At 46.2% G+C, this 21,044-nt stretch overlaps 1 protein-coding gene across 1 annotated transcript in view; it reads right to left on the bottom strand.

Annotated features, from left to right (window-relative positions):
- Positions 1-21,044, bottom strand: part of adgrl1a (adhesion G protein-coupled receptor L1a) — a 49,993-nt gene that overhangs the window by 21,331 nt on the left and 7,618 nt on the right. The window contains exons 2-4 of the mRNA XM_028413082.1: positions 15,052-15,265; positions 12,781-12,890; positions 70-277 (exon numbers count right to left, since the gene is read on the bottom strand). Coding sequence (XP_028268883.1) covers positions 70-277; positions 12,781-12,890; positions 15,052-15,263 — 530 coding nt within the window. The 5' untranslated portion in view covers positions 15,264-15,265. The remainder of the gene's footprint in view (positions 1-69; positions 278-12,780; positions 12,891-15,051; positions 15,266-21,044) is intronic.

Raw genomic sequence — 21,044 nt, 5'->3', positions numbered from 1 at the left:
CAAAAGCCAATAAATCAATACAGCAGCAGAAGCCATTTGATCATCCCAGACAGTGGGAGGCGCACTCACTTGTAGGTGGTGGTGGCTCGGTTCTGTTTGAAGTCTTCCCAGGAGGCATACTCGTACAGCATGTCGGTGCGATAGGGGGTCCAGGGCATGACATAGAGACGGTCCCCGGACTGCAGCGGGTCCTTACACCAAGCCCCCGCTTGGTGCTCCGCCTCCTGCTGAGAGCTGGGCACCTGTACCCGTAGGAGCGTTCCCGGGCACACAAATACTGGAGCACAGGAGGGAGGGGGGAAAAGTGGGCACAAAATGAAAAAGAAGCATTGCAAAAATGAAAGCTATCATGTAGATGGCAGTAGAGGGTGAGAGGAAATGGGAAAAGGTCAAAGATCATAGAATTTAGAAGAGGAGGAAGAGACATGGAAGAAAGATGTGAGTAGAAGCTGAATTTAAAAAGAGTGAAAAAATAGGTGGAGGGGGGGGATGGGAGTAAGGTGAGGAACATTATCAGAGTTAAAATGAAGGAACATATAAAAGCTCATTTGTAGAACTTCAGCATTGTGGTCGGAAAACGTTTGAATATGATAAATGGGAGATTTCTGGCTGCTGCCGTGGCTCAGATGTAGTCTCTAATCTAATTTATCTTGGCCTAGTTTTTATTTGATTGTGCAATTTCAAAGGCCTCGGCTTCTTTGCTGTGCCACTGGGTGGTAAAACAGTAATTGTGGAACTTGTTTTATTAGTACTTTGGCTCTCAGTCAAGAGTAATGCCTCAAAGGAGAAAAAAAAGCATCCTGGGGTAAAGATATGAGGTTGGCTGGGCCGCCCCTTCTTCTGCATTTGCCGCCTCAAACATACACACAACTCCAGACATATTTCGAACAGACATGGATGCACACACAACAACAAATGGGAGGCCTTACACATACACACACACACATACACACATGGAGGATGTCTACTTTAGGCAGGTGGAGGTCATCCACTGGGGACTGGTGTAAATTGGCTAGCTGACGCCGTGTGTCCCTGCCTGACAAAGAGAGCGCTCTGGGACCAACGGGCGTGTCAGGTGATCTATGAGGAAAGCTGCTGGCACCCTCGCCTACTCTGACATCACAGAGAGAGAGAGAGAGAGAGAGAGAGTTGGAGGGACTACAGAAAAAAACAGCTGAGGAGTCCCCACCTTTTCCTCTGCCAGTTTATTTATGTGACTCTTTGGCTCAGGGTTGCGACAGAAGCGTCCACCTGCTGGTCACCTCATGATTGAATGAATCTCTGAACTAATTGGACACTGCAGGGACATTTGGTCACACACAACGGATGCACACACAAGGAGATCACACACACATGCATACATACACACACTGTCACACCGTGACTGTTAGAGTGATGGATCAGTCTAGGCTCAAACTGTCTTGAATATTGCATGGGGTCTGGCGCAGGAGGAGAATAGCAACAGATAGATGGAGGAGTTACTTCAGGAAATCCAGCTTTCTCTTTTTGCTGCTGCGGCTGGTGATCTGTGGTGCTGCAGGCCACTCCGGAATTAGCCAGTTCTGTCTGAGGGGTCCAGCAGGGATAGACACTGGCAGCCAAACAAGAATCTAATCAAGCTCAGGCATAAACAAACACTGAGTACAGACTCTTCACAAGAAGGAGTCTTGTCATGCTCTATTGTCGAACCAAAATATTTGCTCAAAAGCACTGATGCCTGAGGTGTTTGCTGTGCAAATATTAATGTGGGTGAATGAAATATGCAAAATAATATTTAGAGCAACAGTTAAATCTAACACCATTCTCCAAAACATGTCAAACAAAGGCTGTAATGGGTAGCAAGTAGGACACTACCTCAAATGTACAATAGTACCGTGAATAGAGAAACAAACAGCAAGGCTCTGCATGTAGGTGACCCATAAACAAAGCCAGGAATGCTCTGCCTCAAGGTAGAATAAAGGACGAGGGAAAACAGACATGCAATGCTTATTCTTTTGCTGTCACAGAATGAATGACCTACTAGAGAAATACATATTAACATGCATGCAAACATCCAGTGGGAAACAGAATGTATTAGCCTACAATGCAGAATATCCAAAAGTGAGCCACTCCCTATAGACATACATTATCCAATGTACAAAAGACATAAACAGCCTGATATCCCTTTTATAAATAAGGGCATGGCCCCTTTGAGTGACAGGTGGATGCCCACTCAGATTGCAAGCTTATGTTTTACACCTTTGTTATAAGTAACTACCAAGATGGTGACATACAACCTAAGGCTCGTTAGGATAATGATTGTCAAACCTTGTCGTGACTGGCCACAATATACAGTACAGGTGAGAGACAGAGACGAACAGCAATGGCTCCAAAACTGTCACAGCAGTACAATTTACTCCCATTAAATTGTGCCCACCACAGTGTCCTCCCAAAAACACTTCTGTTCATTATTGCACCTAACCTTCCAGCCATGTTCTAAATTGGCAGCAGTCTGTACTCTTTTAGGCTCATCAGCCCAATAACACTGCGGTGCAGTCTGTCATCCCCTGAATTCCTCCTCCATGTTCTCCTCTTTTCTCTCCCCTTGGTGCGATCTGTGTGTGCCGGTTTATTCTAATGAACTGGTCGCTGGGTGGGCCCGGTGTCAAAGGGGCTCATCAACAGCCTCCAGGCTGCAACACACATGCACAGTCACACACTTACAGGCCAAACAGCAACATCGGCCACGCTTCACACCCTGCAAACCCTGCCTAGGGGGCTTCATTAACTCTAACCTGCGTTCCCCAGCCTTACCGCCTGCCTTCCTGTTTACCAGCTCTTTCTGCCTCTCCCTCTCTCTCTTGCTCTCTCTCTCTCTCCTCACTGTGAAGGGTGATTGGGAAGCCAGAGCAGCCAAACCTTAGCTGTACAGTCTGTAGTACAAGAGGCTATTATGACCACAGTATGAATGAGGTATTAGGCATTAGGAATTAAGCATTAGCCATACGGCTTGAGATTAAGCATTATTCTAGTCTGGCTTGAGCAGGTTATCTGTAGTGGAGCCATCTGGGATTATGTGAGATAGATAGATTAATTCCTGTTTGGGTGCGGATGGAAATCTTGGAGTCATGATGATCCCAGTGAAATCACTAGGCAGCACAGACAGAGCACTTCTTTACCCTACAAACTAGGCAGATGGCTAATGAAACTTACCTTATCAGGGATTAAAGCCCAGCCTGTAGCTATCATACTCTAGCATGCCAATTACCGCTACACAAACTGGGAAATACCACTATAATAATTGACTATTTATCTCTATAATCCCTTTCACAGGCACAGGTCAGCTGTTACTTGTCAATATGAGGCTGGAATAAATAAAGATGAAAGCTTCACAACTTTCCAGGAAATGACAGCAAATGTCTCCCACTGGTGTGTAGCACCCATTTGTGATCGACTGATAACGCAATTAAAAGTGAATGCTGACAGCTTTCGGCTAATTTTAGACTCTTTCTTTTTGTTGTCATCTGCTTCATGTTTGATGTGACAGCGTCAAAATGATGGTTAATGTTCAACTTTGATGATCTAAACACCCCCTGCCAATGGTTGGCAGCTGTTTCTAAAATGCCCCCCCCCCCTTTTTTTGTTTTTGTTTTTTGTATTACCTACAGGGATCTGAGGGCTCTGCTGGCCCAAGCCTTTGCCCAGTACAGTCCACAGTCATGGCGTGCTCACAGGACTGACTGCTGAGAGCATGCTGCTCTAATTGAATCCCCCACCTGTTACTGGCAGGTGCAGCGAACAGGCAGCAGGGGGCAGAATGGAGCATGGCACAGTACCCCGCATCCATGCTGGATGGTTAATGGGCTTTAAGGGTTAGTGTGTGTGTGTGCATGAGTGTGTCTCCTGATGGTATGCCGGTGCATTCATTAGCCTATTAGTGTATGTAGGTGTGTCTTAGTGAATATGTGGGTGTTTGTGTATGTGTGTGTGGGTATGCATGTGTGCAGTTCAGAGAGACAAAGAAGCAGAAAGAGAGAGGAAAGTGTGAAAAAGGATGTGAGCGTGTTCTGTGTGTGCAAACAAGGAGAGAGAGAGAGAAAGAGGAGAGTGGAGTAAGAGAGAGTAAATAGGTTATTTCCTGTGAAATGAGAATTAGGAGTGAGTTAATTTGCTGAGGAGTGACAAATAGTGACAGAGAGAGGAGGAGAGAAATAAGGAAGGAGGAGGGAGGGGTTTCCAATGTGTTTCCGCTTCCTTTTATGGAGATTATGAGGAGTAAAAACACAAAACAGCCATACACAGACTCACTTAGGACACACACAGTCTCAGACAATGCACGTACTGTCCAGGCAGTGGAAGAGGCAGGTGTCAAACTGGCACCTTTATCAACATTCACCCCAGAGAATACCCTTCACTGAGACCAAAAGCGGGCAACAGCAAGAGATAGTGTGCACTGAAAGCTTAGTCTTATCTGCCTTGGTGTGAAGCTGACACTGAATGACAGGAAAGTTGACCGGGACACTGTTGGAGAGGCTACAGGCTGCAGACAGAGGGACATACCCTGCACTGCCAGACCAAGAGGCTCGAGAGGTAACAACAAGCCTGCATGGCTGTAACATCAGCCTGCCACTACCCTAAATGCACCCCCCCTCCTCCCTCCTGCTCTGAATCAGGTCTCCCAGAGATACTGTCTCTCCATAATGTCCCTGACACTGGCTGTGTTTTATATTCATGACCACCTGCTTTACTCACTCACCTCTCTGTTCTTTGGCTCTAACAATGCATTGACTTCTACATGCACAGTCAACCCTCACACACTCCTCCCTGCCATGGAAAAAAAGGGTGTCTGCGCTGCCTCAGTCACATGACTGTGCTAGTGTGTGGTGGGTCATTCCTAATGAGGGGATGCTGCCTGACTCATCGTCTCTATAGCAACCACTTTTCCTCTCTTTCTCCATTCATGGCCATTCTTTGTATTTTCCTGTCACACAATGCACTTGTGCTTTCTCACTTATTCCCTCTCACTTTTCCAAATCACATGTAGAGAGCAGTTGGTGTGAGTGATGGCTCTGTCCTTGTGTGCGCCCCACCTGCCATGGCAACACTGGGATTGTGTACAGTAGTCTAACACTGCTTCTTTTCCTTTAAAAGCAAATAAACTGGAGGTAAGAAAAACACTTGTTTGGTCCTGTCACCAGTAATAAAGGAAATACTGCAACGATGTGGGTGGTGTACCCGCTAGACTGTCATCAGAAAAAGGTGAGAAAAGGGAAAAAGGGAATGAAAGGATGGGAGAGGCGGCTGACAGAGTCTTAAAATAGCCTGACAATAGGTAGAGTGTTGGACATTCATTGAACAGTGACATCATCACCACGCGTTGCACATCATCCCGAACCCAATCTGTCAATCAGCTGATCAATCGGTGAAGATTAATTTGACACAATACTGGAATATCAATTCAGCCATAAACAGAGAAGTGTGATTAGCAGCAGTGGAGGAATGGATTAAGGTGGACATGGGCAGGAGTGCACACAGAGGAGAGGGGTTTTCATTTTAGTGTTAGTGGGAGGAAGAGTAGTAAATAAATATAACTAGTAAGGTGAGGTGGAAGCAGGAGCAGGTGGAGGAGAAGGGAGAGGGAGGAGGAGGAGGAGGAGGATGTGGAGGAGGGCTTTGACTCTTTCTATTCCACTGCAAGCAGGGAGAGGGAGCTAAAATGGCTGCTTGCCGTGGGAGAAAAATGTGAGACAATGATCCATGTTAATGAAAAGCCATGGACACAACGACAGAAAAAGGTCCATAAACCAGTTAATGTCAACCTCTATAGGAGTTAATTCCTCCAACATATGGATCCAGCCATGGTGCCAGGCAGGGAAATGGCTGAGACCAAGACAGATGTAAGCAGAGGGGGGGCGGGGGGTTCAGAGAGAGATGAGGGTGGGGCCCTGAGAGGGGGAGGGGCTCATTGGAAAGCTGAAAGTGATGCTGCTGCTCTCGTCCTGACCTTGGATACGGGTCAGGTCTGCCTTTGCACTTTAAGAAGCTTGTGATTGAGGTGCTTGTCCATGCTGATTGGGGGTTGTTTAGGAGTGCTTGTGGCGAGGTTGGCTGCATCAAAGAAAGCATTTGAGCTGAAGCGCTCCCTGCAGGCGAAGGGGACACTCCCTCCCTCCCCCATCTCCTTCCCCTCTCCGTAAAAACACCAAGGAATGGAGTGATGTGGACAGGTATGGGGGGAGGCATGTGCAGTAAAGAGAGAGGTGGTGACAAACTGTACAAAGAAGCAGAGAAGAAAAGAAGAACAGGAGTAAGAGGAGTGTAAGAGATGCTCAAAAGAGCCCGCGGCTGCTTGTGATGGCCAGATGTGATCTGAGAGATAAACCAATCAGAACAGAGACAAGGAGAGGATGGGGAAACACAACAGAAAAGGGGACAGGTTGATGGGAAATGGTTATAAAAACGAACAGAATGAAAGAAGGAAACTGAAGAACCTGGAAATGGGATACTGCAACAATCTGACAAACTTTAGTTACTCTGTCCTGAGAAACTAAAAAAGAGGGGGGGAGATACAGCATGGAGAAAAGAAGAAGAATGTAAAGAGAGAGAGGAGAACTTTTTTTATTTTATTTTTTTTTTAGATCTGTAGAGACAGATAAATTGCAAGAGCGGAATGAGTTGAACACTTTTGGAGAAATGAGAAATGTCTTATTGTCAAGTATGTGAGGCAACGCTGTGAGGATGAAAATGGCTCCTGAAATGGATGGAAAAAAAGAGGAGAGCTTTGCCATCCAGAAAACGACATGAATGTATGCGGTCTGCACATTTACGCTGAGATGTGCTACTTGGTACAGGAAAGGAATGAAGTTAATTTCCTCGTTTATCTCTCATAGATTCTGGACTGACTTTCCATGATTTTTGTGTGTGTGTGTGCGTGTTTGTGTGCGTGCGTGCAGGTTAGGCTGATGTCATCAGAACCAAGGAGGAAATCTAGAAGAATTTTAGAGTTTTGGTTACAAAGAGAGATAGAAAGAAAAGGGTAGAGGAAGAAAAAAAGGGAGGGATTTCAACAGCAAACATGACCACTACACAAGGTGCTGGGTTAGGAGGGAGTATGGGTTGAGGAAGGTAGACAAGGTAGGAGGAGGAAGAGGAGGAGGAAGGAGGAGGAAGGGGGAGGAAGGGGCGAGCTGTGGTTGTTATGTTCATTGTGGTCTTTACCTTTTTGATCCACTTCTATTCAAGCATCGGAAAAAAGAGAAAGAAGGAGATAGAAAGATAAAAGAGAAAGACAGTAAGGAGCAGGGAGAGGGAAAGTAAAGAGAACGAAAGAAAAAACAGGTGCAGGAAAAAAGAGAAAATTGAGATTAAATAAAACGCTGTCCTTTCTCTCTCTCTCTCTCTCTCTCTTTCTTTTTAAAGCAAGTTATCTGTCTGTGTTATGGTTGGCTACTCAGAGAAAGGATGGCTTAAATGGAAAATGAGAAGGGGAAATGGCCTGACCTGGGTTTAAATCCATTTCCATTTCATTTCAGATTTATCAATAATCCCCAAACAACACAAACCACCCCCAACCACACACTCTCGGCCCCACCTCCACCCATCTTATTGCCACGTCCCCTGCCCACTTCCCCTCAGGTGCAGCTCCAGGAACCTGGTGGAGAGAGAAAATGAGGTAGAGGCATCTTCAGCTATGGAAGTAAACAAAGAAAGAAAGGAGATAGAGGTGGAGATGAAGAGGTGGAAGTGAATGTGTGTCTGTCTGCGACCAGTTGACTTCGGAGATATCCCGCTCTACTCTCTCCAAGCACAGTCTGTGTTGACATTAAAGCGGTCCCCTTGATCTAAAGAAAGCGGTGCTTTTGGCCTTGCTCAATTTACAGAGTCAGGATGCCCGCTATAGAAGCCAGCAAAAACACTCAACCCATCGACCGTCCAATCAATGGGGAGCTGCTGGCTCTCCTGGCCGAGACTGGCTCATCAAAGAAAAAGAGAACAAACAACAGGGGAAAGGGAGGGCTTGACAGAGTGGAACGCCTCAGAAACACAGAGAGAGACCAAGAGACACAACCGAAGAGGGGAGGGTGGAGGAAAGAGAGCAGAAACAAAAGAGAGAGATGAGAGAAATGTCTACAGCGGGCTCATCACACGCAAATCAATAGGTTGGTGTGTTGAGTCACACTAAGGCCTCAGCTGACACGAGCAGGTAAGGCGTGGCTCCCTTGAAACTGGAGCCCGCTCGTGTTGCAGCGTCTGGGGAGGTCTGCCGGCACAGATCTCTGCTCCGCCTTTCACATAACAGTGTCGGCGCTCCTTTGTCTGTGCTAAGGCACAAGTGACGTGCTAGTGGATCTTTATGTCTCTCAGGGAGAGATGTGTCAAAAGGCACACGGCTGGTGGACCCCCACTACGAGCGTGATTGTCATGTATGTGTCTTGGGAAGTCTGATGTCCTGGGGAGCCCTGTGAAACTGTCACGACACCTCGCCGGGTAACCCGAAAAGAAAGAAAAAAAAAGTGAGAGAGAGATGTAAAGAGACAAATAGCAGGCAAAACAAAAAGGCCGTTAACAGCACCGGCCCGAGCTGTGCGTGGAGGGTTGGCCTTGCACCCCGGCAGAGGCAGCATCAGTATCAGCTGCCACACTGATCACTTATCATTTTACAGCCGAGATCAAACTAGACCTGGGGAATGGAAGCCATTTTTTGCCTGAAGGGGTAAACATGGCAAAGTAGCCAGTCCTGTGAAGCTGGGGCAGTTACATCGCTGCCACCAACTGTGAGCACTATCATTAGCTCCAAGGTTAGAGGGCAGGGAGAGACCAGTCACAGACTGTCCAGAGCTTTCATCCTCGGGGGGGCACACAGGGACACCGGAACCCAATCATGCACTGCTGGTGTATGGTGGTGTATGGAGTTTTATTCTTCCATGTATGGGGAATCATAAATAGACCTCCAGGAATAAAATGATGTGTGATGAAAGAGACAGAGAAAGAGACAGAAATGCAATAAAGTTCTTCAGTCCTGCAAGGAGACAGAATAAAATTTAAGGAGATGGAAGACTCTGTTCCTTCTATTCTTGGTTAACCTGAAAAACAGAGTCAGAAGATCATCACAGTCCTAAGGACAAACAAACACACATACACAAACACTCACACACAGAGAGAAGAGACAGAAACTCATCAAACCGTCTTCACAGTGAGCTGGAGGTTAGTTTAAGGCCACCTTGGTTGTTTGTCAGATTCACTCAACATTTCTCTTTCAGGGCTCTTTTGAGAAATAAGCCGCTGCCCTCCCTCCCCTTAATCACTCTGCTCAGCACTCTCTACAACCCTATCAATTACTCCCACACTAATGAGCAAAGCTAGCAACACTCTCAAACATACACACACACACATATAGCAGTATAACTTAGCCTGCTTCTGCTGCGTCCTCTCCAGCTTCTCTCCTCTCAACACTTTACATTTCTCACAGTAAAGAGTCAATCCTTCCTGTAGCCTGAGCGAAGCCTCCTGCTTCACATTCACCAAACATTTATGAGCCCCACGTCTAATAGTGTCCCTATACATATTAATAGGATTTCATTTTCAGCTACATCAAAGTGTTTCCTCTCCTCCCCTGAAAACTTGTCATATTACAATGCCTTTATTCCTTCTACTGACAAACTCTTCCTGACAAGTCAACTATCATTTCCAGCAGCTTTGTGTCCAAAAAAGCAATGTCTTGTAATGAATAGGCAGTGCTGAATACATTTACGAGTAAGAATCAATTGTATAAAGTGAAACAGCAGCAGGATAACAAAATATGAACAGAAGAGTGGAGGACAGGGAGTTAAGTTACTGTGCTTCCTGCATTGTGCATATTAACAAGATAAATCACAGCTGATGAAATAGCACAACAGTAGGTCTAATGACTCTGGCATGGCGAGCATGGAAGCCCCCAATGGAAAGCATTAAGGATCAATAATGATGTAGCACTGTGTCCTAGAGAAGGAGGTGGAGAGAGATGGGGGGCGGCAGGTGGAGTTCTCTGAATTTATTTGGCTGGCTGTACATCTGTGTTAGGACTGCAGTGTGGGGTTCTCACTGCGGTAAACACATGCTGCAGCTGTGTCCGTGGATCTGTGATGTCTTAATGGAATCCAGCAGGGTACAGCAGAATGTGACAGTGTGAAATGAGAGTTCAGTTGAGCCATTTTGTCTTGCTCTGTTCCGGATGGCAAAAACAATGCTACGTGGCAGGGAGGCCTTGCAGGGCTTTTTGGCCCAATGAGATATGATTTGACTTGATGGCTGATGTTGTATTTTGGCAAAACGATCCCACACATACACATACACACACTTATCTGAGCCCAGCTAGCAGAGGTGTGTGTGTGTGTTTGGTGTGTCAGCTCAGCTCTGGCTGTCACCTTGCCGTTTCAGGTGACTGGCAACATGGCGCCCGTGTGACACAGGCGCCACTCAACACAGAGGACCCTGTCAGATGCAAACATCCCACGCAGCCATCAACATGGCCATGCGCCATCTCAGCTGCTATGACACACAGCCTTTACAGATCATCTCTCAATTGTTCACCTTTTTTTTGTGCAGACCATGAAAAAACAGCTCAGGATGATACCAGAGCGCCCAGCGTTCCCAGCCAGACGTGAACGATGGGGCATTACCAGAGCGATTAGCAGCAGCAAATTCAATTAATCTTGACAAATCTCTGCTGAGGCAGAACTGAGGAGAGCGGCGCGCCCCCTCTCCTGGTAATTAAAAGTGGCCGAGTTGAGCGGCATGTGGTGCGACGGTGACTAGGTTTTGGGATGAACAGTTCCAGCGCTGAGTCTGAATGTGTCAGGTCGTATTTAGTTTGTCAGGCAAGCACAAATATGGCCTGCGGTGTGTGTGTGTGCATACCCGTGTATGCATGCTTGTTTTCCTGCGGGTGTGTGCGTGGGTATCCTGCGCTCGGCGGAGGAGAGTGGCAGAGGACAGGGGTAATTGGCTCTTCTTTGTCACCTCAGACAGGCGGGACTTTTCATCATAGAGGGATCAGCTTCCAATTTTCTAAGCCGCGCCACACTTCAGATGCAATCAACAATTTTTTTTCTTTTTTTTCAAACACGGTGAGGAAAAATGCAAGTCAGCAGCTATTTAATCATCCCTTTGATTGCCTCGCAGAGAGAGAACAAGCTCCCATGTGCAGTCAGAGGGAAAAAGACAAGGTTAGAATGCAGTACAAGAAAGCAGGTACAGCTAAGCAAAAGTTACCCTGACCCTCTTCTGTATGGACAATTACAAAAACACCATGGCCATTAGAGAACTAACAGGGTCAGTCTGACTGACTTTGGAACATAAAAGAGGAGGACACTTGTTGCCATTTGAAATTCTGTGGAAAGAAGATGTAAGAAACCTTCCTACTGTTAGCTGTGACCTGACTCAACATAGTTCCTCATATGCTAAACTGATGGCGGAAACAGCTGTAAGAAGAGGAAGGGCAGGTGCTTGGAAGTCCCTGGATCCTTGCATATTTGAATGTTTGTCCCACCTGTGGAAAAAAAATATAGAGACAGTAGAAGAAAGGAACAGAAAGGTGTAGGAAAAAGATTAATAGAAGGAAAATTTAAGATTTGAAGTGAGAGAAAAAGAAGTGAAAGAAAGAGGAAGAGGAGTAAAGAAGAAGAATTTGAGTTAAAGGCTTGGTCTCTGTGGGTCACCGTACATCTGCACCTGAGGGAAGAAGTAGAGACAATCATCCCATCCCCTTCCCTGATAAATGACACCCAAATCAGACTGTGATACCCCCATAATCCACCCCCTTCCTGCCCAGTGGAGGGGAGCGCCACAGCTCCTCCCCTCCAGCCAGGTGCTCCTGCACAGTGAGGGGATCAATGCTCAGAGTAATAATACATGAGAGGGTGGAGGGGAGACTGAGCAGAGATTTTCACATGAGATTGCAAGGTTCAACACACCATATAATCCTCGCTGTGTCTGCTCCTTTGGCTGTGTGACTGCTCAGAAAGGAAGAGGGGGGGGAGCAACTGTGTGTCGCCCTTTAGCGTGTGACTGTGTGTGTGTGTGCAGGCATGTGTGCATGTCACACCTGCCACAGAGTTTTGAGCAGTGCCGTGAGGAAGTCAGCCGTTACCATGGGGACATTAAAATGTGTGGTGCTCCGGGTCGCGTGGTCTAAAATAAGCTCTTTGCTGTTTGTGTTAACATTCCTATTGTGAGGTGTGGCGCGCACACAACGCGCCTCATCCGCACGCCTCAAAATCTCACTGCATCCCAATTTTAATTTTTATTGGAAATCAGAGGGACAGCAAAGGTGTGTGGCGCCAGATAAAGGCAGTGGTGTGGCCCCGGGTTAATCAGTGCATGAGTGTGGGCCGGTGTGCGTTACACTGCTGTGACTGCCAATAGAGGCTGACCCCCCATCCGCAAGTAGGTGTGTGTGTGAAGTGCTTATCGGAACCTGTGTTTGTGAAGCACCTTCCTCCCCCCCATGTGAAAATCCCTCTCAGCTACTGGTGCGTCACTCTGTCGATGAAGAAAAAAGGTTTAGTGTTGTGTGTGTGTGTAGTGTAGAGAGAAAAGAAGAGAGAGAGAGCAGGTGAGGGTGACTGTTTTGTTTTTATTGTGTTGAGAAAATCCAGAGAGAGCAAATGTGCACATGTGAGTGTAAGAATGTCATTTTTGAGGGTTTTCTTTTGGAGAGGAGGGGGGCGGGGCAGAGGAAGGGATGGGAAGGGCTGGTGAATGGGGTGAGGGGTGTGTTGGGGGGGAGGAGTTGGGGGTGGGTGATAGGGTCTCAGTACTCACTGTAGGGCACACACTCATACTGGATCTCCAGGTACTTGTAGGTCCCCGGGCAGGGGTCTGGGAAGACGTCGGACCCTGCCACCACCACACACTGAGTGCGATTATTACACCTGCAGGATGAGACACAGAGGGAGAGAGGGAAGGAAGCAAGTGATTAAAAAATGGAGGAGTGCCATTGTAAGAAAAACAAAGAGGAGTGGTTATAAAAAAAACATCTTCAGGGTCTGAAAGACAGAGGGAACAGTAGGGAAGGGAGTAATTTCACACTAGACTAGATCATGTGACAGCTACACTTGAGGGGAGGAGAGAAACAGGGGGGAGGGAAAGGAGAGAGATGAAGGATAGAAGCAAAGAGGGAGGGAAGAGGCAAAGAGAGGGCGAGTGACGTAAGAGCCTCCTCTCCTGGGGGATTGTGAGTGGGAGCAATTAGAGGTGAGAGAACAGGGAAGGACGGGGGAAGGGGGGGTGGGGGGCTAAAGCAAATACTCTACACCACACGCACTGGGAAAACATTCATATGCACGTAATACCTACATCTAAACCGCACCGCTGCATGCGCTCCCACACCCCGAGAAACACATCCACACATGCATGTACTCTCAACAAATAATCCTACTCTATCCCACTTTGAGCATTTCCTCCCCTGTGCAGTCCTTCTCTCCCCTCACATCCCAAATCTCTGCTGCACTCACTCTATCATCCCATCATTCCTCTCTCCTTTACCCCCTCTATTCTCTCCTCCACCCCCTGCGACTTTCCCTCCCCCTGCTAGCACCCTGTGCCTCCATTACATGCGTGATGGATGGCTGGGAAAGGGCTTCCATTGATCTGAGCTCAGAGGAAGCAGATGCTGAGCTCGAGCACAGAGAGCAGCTGTAGGAAGTCCCACAAATACCCCAAGTGCATTCTCAAACACACAGTCATGCATGTGCAAGCTCAGTGAAGTGACTGAATTAGTAACAGTCACTTCTGTATCAAGTTATTCTATAGCAACAAGTAAAGAATGGAATTCTGTTTTTAACTAATGTATTGTCTGCCACTGCACCTGTTAGTGCCATAGTTCCTAACACTGCAAGGTGTGCTACAGTTGCTTGTAAACATTGATGTTTATTTATCAATGCTAATTTGCTAAACAGATGTGTGAGGAAAGCTGACTTAAATGCTGATATTGCTCACGTTTTCTACAATTTAGCCTGTATGGTAGTCACTACATTTAGCTGCAGATGAGAATAAAATAAAAAGACACTATCAAAAAGAGTTACAATCAGAAATGGGAATGTTATAGTTATGATGATACCACGCATTTACAATGAACCTGGACTTATTGTATGGGCAAACTTATTTTCATATTTAACTAAATGTCAGTTTGAGTGTCAGCTGTGGTGTTTCTGTGTAGAGCTTGCACTTCCATGTGTCTGTGGGGGTTAACTGCCCGTTTCAGTGCACGTTAGGTTAACTGGGGACTCTAAATTGGCCATAGCTGTGAGTCTTTATGTGGCCTTTCAACAGACTGGCGACCTGTCCAGGCTTTAGAGCTGGCATTGGGAAAGCAGGTCAGGACAATGGATGAAAGTGTAATACATTTCCAGCAAGTTCAAAGGAGAATTTGTTTCCTGGCATTCTGTCCAATATAAGAGGCGGGACTTCGGCCCTTTCTTAGCTTTGCAGATGTGCGTCTACAATTCTATTTTTGTTCTTCACCTCAAGGAGGGAAAAACAATATCCATTCTTCCAAGAAAAATGGATCACATGAGCCGGACTGTGGGCCACTAATCATGATGTCCATTGATTGATGCACTTGTCTGCAACAGTGTGAGGTCGAGTGACGGCCACAGTTTTATATGTAGTACTTGTTTGTGATGTAACCATTTTTTCAGTGAAAACTAGTAAATACAAAACATTCAATTTTCAGCCCTCTGTTTTCAGCATTGTGCCTCTGATTGACTAATAAGTGAGCCATGAATTGCCAGCAGATGACAATTGTATGATTCACTGCTGATTTTGAATGTCCAAATGTTTGCACATGCCACAATTACAGCTATTTTTCAATTAAATGAAACAAACATTGCATTAAATTTTGAAGAAAGGCTTATTTCTCCCAGCAGGAGTTGTTTTTTACCTTTAAAAATCTACACAGTGTGAAAGTTGCCCAAAGGTGACTAAACCAGGCACCTTAGGAGAAAATTCTTGAGGAATAATGTGAAATGCTGTTCTCTTTCCTCTGCCAACAGCAGGTTCCGACACACACACATGAACAAGATCAATAGGTACCTCTGTGACATTATTTTGAAGGCGTCTGGCAGGTAACACTGTGTGTTCTCCATCTGAAAGGGGTCTGCGTCACAGATCTTGTCGTCGGTACGACCATAGTTGGCCGTCTCGATCATGATGACATCACTCCCAGGGCAGCGCAGCTCAATTGGGTAGCCTTCACATGCCAGCTCCCTACGCATCAAGCCGAAGGGCATCATTGACCGGCTCATAGCTGCAGTGGAAAGAGGGAGAGGAGTGGAGTTATTGATAATTCAATAAACCTTAATACGTTTAGGAGGCACTTTATTATTCCAACTAATTGTAAATATTATGTGTAGAACCGGTGAAATGAAAGTGGCTCTAATGTAAAACACAAATTAGCCATTATTGACTTGCTTCTCTGTGTAGTAATATTTCAGTACTGCTGAAGCAGAGCCTGGCCACATTGGAGCATCACAGATCACATATTGACATGAAGGATTTGCAGCTTCTCCAATGAGATATTGCACCCACTTGTGAAACAAACTGTGAGAGTTTGAAATGTTAACAAACTCCTACACGCAGCCAGACAGCAGCTTATCATACTCATCCCCCCACCACAGAGAAAAAACACAAACTGTGTGGCCTTTTCCAGCATTTATTGCACCTCATAGCAGAACCTTTGGATTCAGACTGCACAGGAGAGGAAGTAGTGTTCGAACAAGCCAAGAGAATTAGCATCTGTGTACTATTTCACCACTGGTGTATACACCATTTGTACACCCACTGCTGGTAATCAGCCATCTGAGAGGTATGTCAATGTACTACTGTGGGTCTGTGTGGAGAAGGGTCAGGGGGGTACAGTGGGTTACTCAGGGTTAATCGCTGAGCCAGGCTGAGAGGCATGAAAGAGGACTGCAAAGAGGTGCTGAGAGAGACACTCATTGTCTCTCTAGCTCTCTCCATAACTGCATACCTTTCCAACTGCTTCTACATTCAGCCTCTCAGGCTCTTACATTTAAAAAAAATAACAAAATGACTGCCAGCCTGCTTTACAGCCCTGACACAGGGGACAGAAACAGAAGTAGAGACACAGAAGCACAGTTGAAGGGCAGCCAGTGAGAGCTGCTGTCCATGGTCCTGACTAAACTACTTCTGGGAAAATAGCATCCCAGGAGTCAAAGCTGCATCAGAGGCTGGTAGGTGCGGAGCTGTCCGCTGTCCTGAAGGACCAGAGGCTTTGAAAGAAATCTCTGCAATGTCACTGATGTGGCACACATTAGGCTGACGGTGGGCATACTGTCAAATATAAACAGAGCAGCTCCGTTTTAACAGGGTGCAATTTAGAACTTCTTAACAAACCAGCTTTCACCGCACAGCACTCCTCCCCAAGCCCTGCCAGACGGGCTCAGCAGCAGACAAGGGCACTGAGTCAGCCCCCCACTACTGTTAGTGCTGAAACTCACAGAGTGGGGCTGTTTTCCCTTCCTGACACTGAGCTAGCACTGCTTAAGTTTCAGCCGCTGTCCATTCAGGAACGGTGCCCATCTGGGTCAATGTCAATGTCAGTCATCCCAGACATGATCTGCAGCACTGCGCTACATGATTCACTGCCATCGGACTTGCTCATATTTCTAAATGCCACCCATTTATGCAGCAGGGACTTCAGTTCAGTTGTGTAACTAACGCCATTAAGGCTGAATGACTAGCACAGACAGACTTCAAATCTTTTATGCCTCGCCAGCATGCAGTGCCAGTGCCAAATCACAAAGGCCTAGATGCAAAAGCGCATACTAATTAAAGCACACAGAGATGCAAACAGCAGGCGAGGCCAGACAAACAAGTCCACACTCAAATGCAAAAAAAAAAAAGCAAATTAGCACATACGTGGATATGCTGGGCAGACGAGCGTGCACTTTCACAGTTGAGCACACACGCACACAAAGAGTTCTGCTGTCACAGTGGGATTACATTGCGTGGTGCCAGTGTGTGGCCTTGTTCTTTTAACCACCCCATGGTGTAAATACACAGCAGTGTACAGCTGCCCAGTCATTACAACCCAACAGTGAGCCAAGAGTAGAGTTAAGGAAAGGAGGGCCACCAAGAGAGAAGTCCACTTACACTGTGGACCAGCACAGCAGGAACATTTGTTGTATGTTCTTAATAACTTGGTCTTCTTCTGACCAGTTAATATGATCCTCACACCCATCTTCTTGGGTGATCTTTGGTCACCTGACCAAAGTGATCTTTGGTCACCTGACCAAAGATCACTAAAAGGCCTTTGCAAAAGTCTCACAAGAGCCAGAAGCACCAGAAGGGACAACAACACACCAGGACCTTCAACCAGGAGAGCTGGGTTTGATTTTCCTCAGGTGTGCAGCACTTCATTTGCTGTTTACTTTTGCTTTGTCTTTTGGCACTTTTGCTAGATCACTACATGGTTAAGTTTGTTTCCATGGTAACAACTCCGGTTCCATCCACAATATGATTCGGTGCAGACCAAGCATCCATATATCACACAGTCAGTGAGACCGTTTGCTGCTTACACCAGTATTCAATACATTTTTGCAGCACTTTGTTGACTGGTCTTCTTACATATGGCACCAAAACCATCCAACTGGGCAGAGCATAAACCAAAATATACTGAGTCTGAAGCGTACACTTGGTTATTGTCACCTGAATTTGTGGAAAATCTACTGTATGAGCCTAAATCCATTATCTTTCCCAGGTATTTCTTTTCCTGGCCCTGCTGTTATAGTATATATTTAGCTATAATTGAGCACAGCTATTATTGAGCCAGAAGACTAATGGTGGCAGCAACCATGATAACTAGCCTACCTCTGGCACCACTGCAAAAGCCTTTCTGCTATATTGTATCTCACACCCACATATTTCACATCCTGCACCCTCTATTTGACAATCTGCAGGTCTGAGGTGGGTTCACTCTAAATACACAAGGTATTTATGCAGTGAATTTTTGAATGGTGCATTCACATTAAAAAAAGCACTAAAGCAGAGAACTAAACTTGAGGGAGTCGGTGTCTGTATGTGTGAGTGTGTATGTGGTCCTGAGTCAGCCAGATGGCCTGAGGCCTAGCTGGAGCTGTGGCTGGCTCTGAGCTGAGATGAGATGAGATGAGCAGAGGATAAGCTTGGACTGGCCATGGGCTATGATTGTCCTTCACTCTGCAGGAATCCATTAAGGTTTCAGGGTCTCTTCAGCCAACAACCTCGGACACACACACATAAACACACACACATACGGACGTTTAGTCTTGCCTGTCTGACTCATAATAGCTGAATGACAAAGTGTATCTCTCGGCTGCAGCCATATGTATAGGTGAATGAAACCCTCACAGAGAGTATGACTCACCCTCTATGGTACGCAAACTGTGTTATTATCTGCCATCCAACACAAATGCTTACCAAATTTCACACATAGCAGTAATTATATGGGCCAATTTAATAATTACACTAGCTAATTTGCATGGACGCTGTGGTATGGAAAAGGGTCACACACAACAGATAGAGACCCGGTGTCACTCCGGGGCAGCTGGTGTGAGCGGTTGGGTTCAAAATAGAACCTCCATACAAATGAAGAGCAAAAGAGAGAGAACTGATTGGATTTGACTCATTATACTCACACAGTAATTAAAGCCCGAGGGTGGATAGATGCTCGAACCATCAGACAAGAACATAATTGTACAGAAGCCAAGCTAGTCTTTGCATACACATTCATTCTCTACAAAGGACCAAGAGCTGCGAACAACATAGGCTTTGTTTATGTTGAGACCGACAAGGATAGGTGACATTTCCAATTCTAAAGAAATGTTCACAGTATGAATACACAAAGATATTTTTTCAGCGAAACATTTTCTAAAAAATTTCAAACATAAAAGCAATTTGATTTCCAGCATTTCCAGCAGTCTGACCTTGAGCACTGTTATGGAAGAAGCTCTGCATTTTTTCCAATTTATAATTAAATTAAAAGGCCTTGCAGGTAGCCAACTAACTTTGTAATTCAGCAACAACAGTAGATTACACTCGGTGGCTGAGTTATAACTAACTGGCTATTTGCTCAGCAGGTGAAATATCATCAGCCCCTTTTAACCCCCCCTGTCTGTCTGCCTGTACTTAACTCGTAACTTAACTGTCTATGCTACTCGAAAGCACAGTTTTGACAGTTGTTACATCAATTGGTGCACCTGTCTTGGTGTACCCTGAGCTAGGGTCATAACCTACGAAGGCTAGGATATTGACTGGTACTTGGTGATTATTGTATTTTTTTCCTCCTGTAATGGCATCCTGCTGCAGAGGTGGGACTCTTGGTGTAGTATATCTACAGTAATATGTAATATATGTTATTATTCTTTTTTTCCAGATATTAAAAAGTCTACTGCGCACATCTAAATATGCTCAGCACTGGCCGGCAAGCTATCTCCCTTATGAGTTACAGGTTAGTTCCTTAGTAAAGCTGGCGAGGAAGAACAAGCAATTTTACAGTCAATTGGACAGAACTGAGAGGTCTCAGCGATGGGAATCCCTCCTTAGCGGAGAATCATCCTGACCAATTTCTGCAGCCCTTTATCAGCTTAGCGCTGCATCTTAGCAACTCACTTAGCACTGCGAGTTAGCGTAATGACTCGCTGGAGCATGGCCTGTCACCGCAGACAAGCTGAGGCGATGCGGCCACAACTGTCACATCCAGGCAGCCTTCAAGCTGAGGAGTTGTGACAAAGTGACATGCTGAGACAAACCTAAAGGCCTAACATGAGGGTGCAGGGGGGCTGTGGGGGCAGTACGAGCTTGTGGGACAGTGTGTGTGTGTGTGTGTGCGTATAACGCTGGCCTCAAAGCTAGGATGGTATCTCTAACTCTTCCGCCTGTCTGCTACAGGCGAGGCAGACAGAGGAGATGAGATGAGGAGTGACTGTACGGGGGAGTCACCAGCTTTGCTATAAGGTCAGAACACAAAGCAGCACCGAAATGACACACGTCCACTGTGATGGAGCCACTCACAAGGAAAGCAGAGATGGAACGGCGGGAACAAATGAGACAGGGTAACAATAGAAAAGAGACGGAAACCTTCAAATGAGATGCTGGCAAAAGATGAGCAAAATGACCATTCTCTGTGGTGGCACAAGGTCACAGACATAAAAGAGATGAGGCGGATGCATTCTCCAATTGTTCAGATCTGCTAAACACAGACAGCCTCTTTCCTCAGTCCTCCAACTGAACTGAATTACAGCACAGCACATAACATTACATCATTCATAAGAGAATTAAACATCCCCCCACTGGAAATGGGATACACACATCCTCATGCATTTGCAATGATCCGCACACACAAATTCTTGCCCTTACCCTCACCCATCCTCAACCTCAAGAACTCTCAGTGTGTGCTGACAAACTTTGCTGTGGGGGAAACTACCAGGCATAGCAGAGAGATTAAGCCGGGCAGTTAAAAAGCCACTGAGACACTGAGCAACACACACACACAAACATGAAGAGGGAGGCGAGACGGGACGTGCTCATACTGTCAAACCACTTCATTGCTGGCCCTGGCATCTAATTATGCAATAAAAGCGCCTCGACGGGGGGAAACGGCATCGCCCAAAATAAAAATCCGCCTGCCTAAAAAGTAGGAGCTTCACCCAGTGTAAAATTTCCTCCATCTCCCCAAGGAGAGCGAGCAGTGCTACAGGCCCAGCACAGCTCTATTCTGTTTTCTGTTTTCAGCACGTATCACAGGAGGCAGACCAGCAGACACTGAGTCAGACCTAGATTTATACAAACACTGTGCTGGAATAAAACTGCAGGTGCTGCAGGGAAACAGCCATGGGGATGAGGGAAGTAACGGAGCGAGGGAGGAGAGTGAGGAAGATGGCGATAGACTGAAGAGAAGAAAGTGATGAGAAAAAGGAGGGGAAGTGAGAGATAAAGTGTGGAGGAGAGTGAGTAGCTTGCAAAGTGTGCTGTCAGAAAGATGTGTGTGTGCATTTGGAAAAGTTGCTAGTCGCATCCAGAGACCT

Source organism: Parambassis ranga, chromosome 8, assembly GCF_900634625.1.
Source record: "Parambassis ranga chromosome 8, fParRan2.1, whole genome shotgun sequence".
Lineage (NCBI taxonomy): Eukaryota > Metazoa > Chordata > Actinopteri > Ambassidae > Parambassis > Parambassis ranga.
Note: the sequence above shows the minus strand (reverse complement) of the source record. Positions and strands in the feature narration are given on the sequence as shown.